Source organism: Echiichthys vipera (genome assembly GCF_963691815.1).
Source record: "Echiichthys vipera genome assembly, chromosome: 21".
NCBI classification, from domain to species: domain Eukaryota; kingdom Metazoa; phylum Chordata; class Actinopteri; order Perciformes; family Trachinidae; genus Echiichthys; species Echiichthys vipera.
This window is the reverse complement of record NC_139846.1, coordinates 15,820,519-15,830,902: the sequence shown is the minus strand read 5'-3', so window position 1 is coordinate 15,830,902 and position 10,384 is coordinate 15,820,519. Positions and strand designations below refer to the sequence as shown.

Genomic DNA, 10,384 nt, shown 5'->3' with positions numbered 1-10,384 from the left:
TCAGGCCGGCTGGTAGTTCTCTAACCGCTCCAGCAGGACCTCTGAGTAGCCAGGGGAGTAGTACCTGAAACACACACACACACACACACACACACACACACACACACACACACACACACACACACACACACACACACACACACACACACACACACACACACACACACACACACACACACACACACACACACACACACACACACGGTAAATACCCTACACCACTGGTTCTCAAACTGAGGTACTGGTGCTGCTCAACCTCTCTCCGGTGGAATCTCCAAAACAAAAAAGGTAACATTAATTACTTAATTAATACAATAATAGGAAAATACACATTTTTAGGATCCTGGAAATGTAAGTTAAAATAAGATTAGCAATCCCTGTCATATTTTTGTTTCTGGAAAGTTTCCAGCAATTTACCAAAAATGTCCTGCCCCTTTGCAACCCTATCTGTGAAAGGTTACTCCAGCATCATTTTAGGAATGCTAAAGGTAACTGGAAGGTGGGAAATCAATGACCCCTCTTGGTATGTTTGATTAAATACTTCAGTCATATAATTACAGCCGAATTACGAGCTACACTGTGATGGTAAGATAGAAAGCGGGGGTAAAAGGACTGGGCTCTGATGCTACACCTTCCTACAGCGTGGCTGTGGCTGAAGACAGTCAACAATAAATAATCTTCTGATTAGGAATAAACCTTCCTGTCCGTAGCTGGATAGTGTCGGCCTCCGCTGCTTTATTTTAACATTGGTCTTAGTGGTGGTGCTTGAGATAGCCGGATTTTAAATTGGCTTTCTACAAACCCAGTTTAACCTATTTATAGTATTTTTTTTATTCTCTTGTAATAATCTAATTATTCATTGTCATTCACACAGATGGCAATGGACATCTACATACCATCTAATCTAACCATTCACACCAGTGTGTGTGTGTGTGTGTGTGTGTGTGTGTGTGTGTGTGTGTGTGTGTGTGTGTGTGTGTGTGTGTGTGTGTGTGTGTGTGTGTGTGTGTGTGTGTGTGTGTGTGTGTGTGTGTGTGTGTGTGTGTGTGTGTGTGTGTGTGTGTGTGTGTGTGTGTGTGTGTGTGTGTGTGTGTGTGTGTGTGTGTGTGTATATATATATACACACACTGGGTACACTGGGTAGAGAAACACACCTGACTATCTCCTCAGGAAAACAGCTGTTGATGGCGTTGATGTGCTCCTGTAGAGGGGAGCCGGGCTCCGCCTCGATCTCTTGCACTTTCTTCAGCCCCCCGCTGGTCACAAACAGACGGCGAGCCTTACTGTCATGAGGCAGCACCTTTGAGGAGAAGGAAGACAAAATCCACAAAACCTGAAAAACTGAAATTAATTTAGATTTTTTATTTATTTTATTTTTTTAAATGCATATTGCTGATTCAGGTTGTGATACTAGACGTCGACTCGCTCACCTTGCTGAACTGGCAGACAACATATTTGAGGATGTTGCTCGGGACATCGTAGAGGAGGGGCTCCAGACCGGGCAGGTAGGTGCACTTCTGCAAAATCATCTTCAGAGCCTTCTTACTCTGGAAAGACCAAGAGGAATGAAGTATATTACTTACACAGACCTCCAGCTTTCTCTTATCTTTCTACCAATTGACCTTTGAAACCAGCTGACCTGGAATTCAAAATGTCTCACGGTATGACTTTTTTTTAAAAAAGAGATGGTCTTGTCCTGTTTTGGCGCTCACTGAGAGTCAAGGCTCATTCTCATTCCAGAGGAGCTACCAGCTGTGTGTGCTTGAGAGTGTAAGCTGATAAAATATTACAGGATATACGCAAGAATCCTGAAGTTAGGTTTAATACCTTTTAAGACCGTTCCCATACATTTGAATCTCTCGTCTCGTCTCCACAAGTTCTAATTAGTTACATCAGCGTCACACTTGAACTTACATTTGCTAAACACTTATGTATCAATGCACCATCATTCAGATGATTTTTTTTTAACATACTGTACTATGATTTATTTAATTTTTGGCTTTTTTCTTACATAAAACAATATGACATTTGAATGGCTTTTTTCACCAACTATACAATGACTTTTTTTAATGACAACACATACATCCAACATACTAAACTATGCTGAAGGTTATAGTATAGTAAGTAAAAAAAAGTCAAAATTGAATATGTCCAAAAAATGCGTAAATCACTCATAGCTTAGCCTGTCTAAATCAGTCATAGCATCATTTTTTGAACAAAGTCATAGAAAAATGTGTCCAAAAAATAAGCCTAAATAAGTCAAAATATAACATGCCCCCCCTCACTCCTATCATTCTTCAAGCTGCCCTATCCAATAAAGGTATGAAAAGGCCAAAAAAAAAATCTTTAAGAAAAAAAGTCATAGTATAGTATGTCCAACGATAAGCCGAACAAAAGTCGTAGTGTAGTATGTTCAAATAAGTCAAAATATAATATGTCCAAAAAATGCTTAAATCAGTCGTAATATAGCCGGTACGAAACAGTCATGGCATAATTTCTTGGGGAAAAAGTCGAGAAAAGGTCATAGAAAAGTGTGTCCAAAAATAGTCATAGTATAGTGTATAGTATGTAAAAGTCACAGTATGTTGAAAAAGTCATAAAAAGTCATAGTATAGTATGTCATAAAGAAGTAATAAATAAGTAATAATAGCCTACAGTATGTCGTTAACATGTCAGTATAATGTGCCGTACAAATGTCTCAAAAAGAGTATAATATCGAGTATTATGTCATTGAAAATCATCTTATCATCAAAATATATGGCATAAAAATGTGACATAAAAGTCAATGAAATTCCATAAAGATGTCGTTAAAAATAAGTAGTATTAGTGTGCCATGAATAAATTCTATAGTATGCCGTTTACATGTGAGCTACTTCCACCAAGTATTTGTGTTTTCTGTATTTTTCTTAATGCAATACTTGAAATCTCAAATGTGTCTGTTTTTGAGAGGTAAAGCGTGAGCAAACAGTTTCACTTTGATTTCAGTTGTGATACAAACATTGCCTAAGCTCTCAATACACCGTCTCACTGCCAAATCAACCCGCCGCGGCTCTTACTTTGGCCTGTAGGTCCTCTGAGCTGTTGGCGTCCATGTAGAGTTCCAGCAGTTTGGTCAGGAGTTTAGTGGTGGCCACTGCCTTGGCATGTTCAGGGGTGTGATGACCTATTTGGCCGATGGACCAGACTATGGCCGCCCTGATGTGATGTTCATGCTCCTCGGACAAACACAGGGCCAGCTGGGGCACCCCCTGCAGGATAGGAGGACACACAGCACAGCAGGGACTGGTTCAGTCAATATGACCTACATACTGGATCTGAAGGAATGTCTCTGGTTTTTAGTGGCGGGTTCAGCTGTCACACGGCTCGTCAAAGGGGATTCAGAAAAGAGATTAACACCTTGGAGAGAATGACAGCCATGGCGAGGTTCTCACTGTGAGCCGCCACATATCCCAGCATCATGATCCCCGGCAGCCGCAGGTTTCCACTGCAATCGCCCAGATAGTCGATCACAGCTGACATGCCGCCACAGTTCACGATCACCTGGGACAGCTGGAAACACAGACGCGGATTACTTTGTATCCAGCCGCGCAGATTCGTGCTTGCAAGTGTGTGCGTGTGCGGGTTACCTCCGGAGTGTGTTTCACCACCTCCCTCATCAGAGTGGTGACGTTCTTCCTGACATACTCATCTGGATCTTTGAGGCAGACCACAGCCGCTGGGAAGACGTCAGCCTCTATCACCATCTCGGCCAGGCTGAAAGAGTGCTTGCTGATCTGACTCAGGGCCGAGAACACCTGCCTCTGGATGGAGACAAAAACATGCCTGAATTAGTTCATTCACATTTTTTTGTAATGTTTTCATGTTGTATGTTTTTTTAAAGTGGGTATTTCTGTTGAAATGTTACTGTTTTTTATTACAGATCTGTTGCTAACTACACTCAGACGGCACATTTAGTCAATTGAATTCATTACTATTTATGCATTGTTTTTTCTTTTACATTTCAAGGATTTGTTTTTTTAAGGATAGATGCTACTTTTTCAGGTTTTCCAAGACTGATTGACACCAGAATTCTGTATGATTGTGTTGCTTGCAGGGCCTGTAAAAATGCACACACAATTTTACGACTCTTTACCACCATCTTGGCAGTGTTTTATAACACTGTTAATAATGTTTCCTTAAAAAATGTTGAGCTACTACAATGGTCGTTTGTACTGTCAAACCATAAAAGAACATTTTAAATTCAAGTCTATGATGATATGAGTGTGTTAATCTAATTTATGACAAATACTTTTCATCTCTGTATTTTCAATAAAATTGTAGAACATTTTCCAAATCACTTTAATTCATTTACAATTAAATCACAATGTATCACATGAAATTCTGACACGATGTTTGGTAAAATGTGAATGAAGGGGAAAGAGGACAAAAAGACGGACAAGGAACAATAACACAGAGCCCAATAATAATCATAAAGAAAAAATATGCGTGTATTTAGAAAACATCTCTTCATTTTGAGTAATTAAAAAAAGATTTATATAATTCAGAAACTGCTCTAAAGGGGTCCTGCGATAATCATTCAGCCATGTTTTGTTATACTATATCAGTAATGTAAAAAATAAAGTAAAAGCATCAAAGAAAAGCATTTCTATAGTTCTTATTAAAAAAAAAAAAAATCTAAATGAGGACACATTGGCTACATGAATATTTTTTGTACCTCATTCTGCAAGCATTCATAAAACCATCCGATGGCGTGTTGTATGAAGATTTGATGTTTTCATCCATGTCATTACACTTCCACTGAGTCAAACCAGCAGCTGTTTAAATGAGCTGACGTACCTTGAGTTTGGCGTCTGGGTTGAGGATCATCTGCGCCAGATGTGCGATGGCACCGTTGTCCACCACAGTCTGGGCCAGCTCCGGCGTGTGCTTGGAGATGTCGCTGAGCGTGGAAGCTGCGATGCGTTTGAGGGCAATCTCAGGCTCCAGAAGACACAACACCAGCAGGGGGACCGCGCCCGCATCCACGACTGACTGAGACAACACTGGGAAACATGAAAACAAACGCATAAAGGTCAAGGATGTAAGTGATGTGTGCAAGTGCAAGGACAGAGCTCTGGCAAAGAATATTTAACTCATCTATTATTATATTGTGAGTCCTCTATTATTTAACTGCACACTACCTCCTGCACTATTTGTGTAAATACATAAATATATATACTTTCTATTTGTATGGTTAATAGTTTACTATGCTTAGGTTTATTTTTATGCTTATGTTTATGTCTGTTTCCATATAAGCACCGTCAAATTAAGGCAAATTCCTTGTAATGCAAATTACTCGGCAATAAACCTGATTATGATTATGATTATAATTCTTAAATGTCTTTCAAAGCAAGAAAGGGAGAAAAGACAGAAGTTTAAGCATGTCCGTGTGTCTTCCTTACATGAGTTGTGTCGAGCGATGAAGCCTAGAGCCCAGGCAGCAGCCTCCTTCACCCCTGGGTCAAACTCCTCCAGGCAGAGCACCAGGGCATCGACTCCCCCGCAGGCCACCACAGCCTGGGACAGCTCGGGGGAGTGTTTGGCAACTGCACGCAGCACAAACGCCGCAGCCTTTTTATAGAACCTCTGCATACAAACACACACACGTGCACACATTCATCGTCAAGGCCCAAACTCAGACTTAAAATTAGAGCTGAGATGCTATGTTAGGTTCTAGGATTTGATAACAAATGAGATAAGATAAAATAGAACTTAATTAGTCCTGAAGGAAATTCTTGCACCAGACTGAAGCAATACAAGACAACAATAAATGATGTGAAGTCTGGAATGAGATTAACCTTTTTCCTGTGTTTAAGAAAAAAAGGTTGTTTTTAACCAACTAACAATTTAACTATCTCATGTGGGGAATTGTTGAGTCTATGTAAATCATAAATAAGTCATATAGTGTGGTCTATACCTACTATGTAAAGTGTCCTGAGATAACTTTTATTATGATTTGGCACTTTAAATGAAATTAAATTGAATTGAATTGAATGTATCCTAGAGTTGAACCTCAATGTTGACACTGGCTCTAATTCCTCATTGTTCGGGGCCCCATAGTGCCTTATGCTGTCGCTGTAAAAATAAGAAGAATTCATCCATTTATCACCATTTCTTCTCCTTTAAATATTTTAGTTATATTTATATTTAGTTTTTTTTCCCCAGTCAACAGAATATAATGGGAGTCGTAACTCTGGGGGTTTTTGCATTAGAGGGAGGTGACAGAACATGGAAATATTGTATATTGTAATATATTATGTGCTCCTTTTGCCAAAAACATAATTCACAAATAGAAAAATGCATGTTACAACTCGCTTAGCTTGTGTGTTTCGGTCAATTAAACTGCAGGGAAGTCTAACTCTCAACATCACGGTTGTGAGCAGTTCTAATAAAATTAGTAAGATAAAGTATCCGGCCAACAAAACCACGTTAAATGTGTTTGTTTTGACCATTTTGCGCAAAGCTACCTCAGTCATTGTGATACTTTTCTAAAGATTTCAATGGGAATGTTTCACCAAAGAGCAGAATAATTCTGCAGCAAACTCGGAGTTCTTGTCACACTCGACATGTTCATAAACGTATAAGTGAATCATGTCAGATTTTAAGCTCACGATATGAGGCTGCAATGTCCCATTAATAACAAGAACTAACCGCTGTCTGTCTTCTCTGAGAGGGCTGAGAGAGAGAGAGAGAGAGAGAGACAAAGGTCTGGTTGCTCTCATGGTAAAGGGCTCTTAGGTTTTGAAGTAGCCCCAGGCGAGCTGCCAAGTTATCCCCAAACACCCTCACAATCAGGGGGCTGACCCTAAGATCCTGTGGGGTCTCTTTCCTCTCTCTCTCTCTCTCTCTCTCTCTCTCTCTCTCTCTCTCTCTCTCTCTCTCTCTCTCTCTCTCTCTCTAGCTCTCTCTCTCTCTCTCTCACACACACACACACACACACACACACACACAAACACACATACTTGTCTGAATCAAACTAGCACTTGTATGACCAAAGGATGAGGTACTGACGTTCTGCGAGGCCAGAGAGTGGACCAGCTGGGGCAGGATGCCTTCCTTCACCACGGCCTCGGCCAGGTCATCGCTGTGGTCTGCCAGGCGGCCCAGGGCCAAAGCTGCCGTCTGCTGGATGCTGGGGACCACATCCAACATGAGGGGCCGCAGCATGGCCATCACACCTGCGGGACACGAGGACAGGAATAAGCAGCTACAGTAAAAGCAGACATAACACAGTCTCAGTGGTTCCCATCTTGTTTCTCACCAGCATTTTGAAGGACCTCTATGTTTTGTGGTCTGGATGTCAGATCAGCGATACTTTGCACGAACTGCATCCGGGATTTCTGATATTGCTCAAAAACTGGGGAACACAAACAGACAGAAAAAGACAGGTCGTCCTTTAGGCTGCATCTTCCTTTCTGTGAATGAAAAGCAGCTCGCGGAGCTCACCTTGAATGATCTGCCTTTGACTCATTGTCACTGATGGAAACGGCCTCGTGCCAAAGATGTATTTTATATATTATATCCGGAAAAAACCCACTGGATTTACCGCAGCGTTTCTCCTGCTCGTCTCCGGGTTTGGGTTAGTTGTTGTTAAGTGCTGCCATGGCAACAGGCAGGAAGCAGAACGTTCTGTCGCTCCCGTCGAAGATCGTCTATTCTTGTGAAGATGAATCACCGCTCCGGATCCCGAAATATGCTCAGTGTGAGAGCTCCGCGCTGCCTCCTCGTCCCTGGGTCGCGAACACCTTCACCACATATTTATCATCAACACATACAAAGGGAAAACAGGAAGGCGTAGAAATCGGAGCGGCAATCGGCTGATAAAGTGGAAACGCTCACTGCAGTTGAACGTGCTGAGTATTTATTTTTTAGATTGTGCGCCGGACATTTCACCGTCAAATACTCTTTTTTTCTTTTTTTACAACGTATTTTTGCTGGCCTGCTCAAGAGTGTGTCCTCAGATGACCTGCCTGGATTAGTTCATCTCCTTGCATTTTGTAAATCCCGTTGAAAAGAAAAAAAAAATGAATGATAGCCTAAGACAAATAAACATTGCCATTATTAGGGGAGTCTAGGAGCGGAGGTTGCCTAAGACTTTTTGAAAATCTCCCAGCCTAATATAAAAACAGTTTTCCCTGGAGCAGCCAATTTCCTGCATTAGCCTATAAAATGTAATGTGTCAAATGTATTGTTTTCTGTAATAGGCTATTGCAAAACGGGTTTTAACAGGCCTACAATCTCTGTAGGCTAACATGTCTGAAATAATTAGAACTAATAGGCTAATAAATCACCTAAATACTCAAAAGAAAAAAGTCAACTCAGCAGTCACATTATTATGATGTTCATGTTATAATATTAAAATATTAAAAATAGGATATATCATGCCATATTTTTTCCAAATAATTATCTTTTATTCGCACTTGATGACAAAATATAGTTTGGTTTAACACACTTCATCAAGTGTTAAAAAATCCATTAATCATGAGTGATAGCCGGACATGCTCAACAATAAAAGCATTAAAACATGAAATGATGCATAAAACATGTAGAGTGATGGAGGTCATGCTACAGCCTCCACTGGGGTGAATGTGCTGACTCAGCAAAGAAGAAGAAAAAGTGCCTTATACAGCCTACAGGAAAATAAGGGCAATGATAATAAGAGTCTAGCCTTTGCGTAAATGTTTTTGTTTTTTTAAGTAGGCCTATGAGTAAAATGAGGTCCAATTGGGCACACAGACATAACACTGCATCACTCCGGTCCCCATTAAATCAATAAGACATATATTTCAGAGGAGCCGAGGTGGCGGAGTGCGGATTATTAAGTCCTTTATTTTCTTCTTCTTTTTTTTTTTTTTTTTTTTTTTTTTACAAAGTTGACACAGTTTCTGCAGTAGTAACAGGCCCGTAGAGCTATTTTAAAAGTGAGTGTTGAACGAAATAAAGAACCCACCAACGTCTTAAACGTTTCCCTTTTGATCGGACTTTGAATGTTGTCGATTCCGTTTCAGGTCATTATATTTTCTATTTATCACACTAAATTCCATTTGCTTTATCCCTCAGTTAAGCCTTAAAGAAAAGATCATTATGTGTGATTATGTCCGAATAAGCAATATTGCTTTATAGATCAATTTTTAAATGAAGCTGCTCTGGGACAGACTGGTTATGTAATAAAATAAACATGTATCACGATATTTTCACCGCAATTTAACTTATTCAACAACTCTGTTGCCCGCCTGATTTACTTACCCAGATTAGGTTACTTTATATACATATACATATACATATACATATATATATATATATATATATATATATATATATATATATATATATATATATATATTGGAATAATATAAATAAAATATTTTATATACCTCTTGTCATGAAATGATTGTGACTGGGATGTATTCTTGATCTTCTCAAAACTTAATTAATCGATCTCTTCCAAACATATCACAGTGAAAATGAAACCACAATAAAATAAAAAATAAATGTTTGAAAACAAAATTATTCCAACTTTAGCCCATAAACAGTGTAGATATATATATATATATATATATATATATATATATATATATATATACTGTATATATATAATGTATATATACAAGACGTTGTATATATATTAATATATATATATATATATATATATATATATATATATATATATATATATATATATATATACAGTATATATGTAATAGAGAATATTACTTTATATATATACAAAGTATATATGGGTATATAATATTATGATCTTGAGTGGTTTAAACATCACAACTTTATTTTGGTATTTTGTATAGTGTTTAAACTAATAATATACACAGTATGTTTATTTTGAAATACATTTTTGGAAAATAAAATGTTCATTATGAAAAGATTTTTTTTTTTTTTAAATCGGTGGGTTATAGCCTTACTTTTAGACAATCAGACAAGGTCTTTGGTTGATTTCCCATTTGTCCGCTGCATTTCAGTGCAGTAAAATGCAATTAGGCTACACATGCGATAAATCATCAGCACAAACCAAAATTCAGAAACGCTTCCATCTTCATGGATTCATAGACATGAGGACGGGCCAGACCTCCTCCTGCTGCTCAGAGCCGGCCCCTTAACCGAGTTATCCCATCACCGCTGAGTCCCAGACATCTGGCGCTTTGTTTGAACTCGCCCTTTATTTGGTGGTGGTTGTTGTATACTGAGGGATGCTCTTCCATCACAAAATCAAACTTGAACTGACTTACATAAGTGTAAAATGTTTTATTTAGATGTTTTATACTGTGCAACAGTAACAATACAATAAGTTGTCCATACAATCGAGCGATACAAATACGGAAAACACGGGAGA

General features: G+C 38.9%; 1 protein-coding gene across 1 annotated transcript; it reads right to left on the bottom strand.

Moving 5' to 3' along the window:
• On the bottom strand, positions 1-7,510 carry spag6 (sperm associated antigen 6; the record flags this gene model as incomplete). Its single annotated transcript, XM_083936306.1, has 11 exons — positions 1-64; positions 1,155-1,300; positions 1,431-1,547; positions 3,057-3,248; positions 3,397-3,549; positions 3,627-3,800; positions 4,837-5,042; positions 5,442-5,625; positions 7,051-7,217; positions 7,301-7,396; positions 7,486-7,510. 11 exons carry the CDS (start codon positions 7,508-7,510, stop codon positions 1-3), a joined length of 1,524 nt encoding a protein of 507 aa, XP_083792432.1.
• Positions 7,511-10,384: the final 2,874 nt, after the last annotated feature.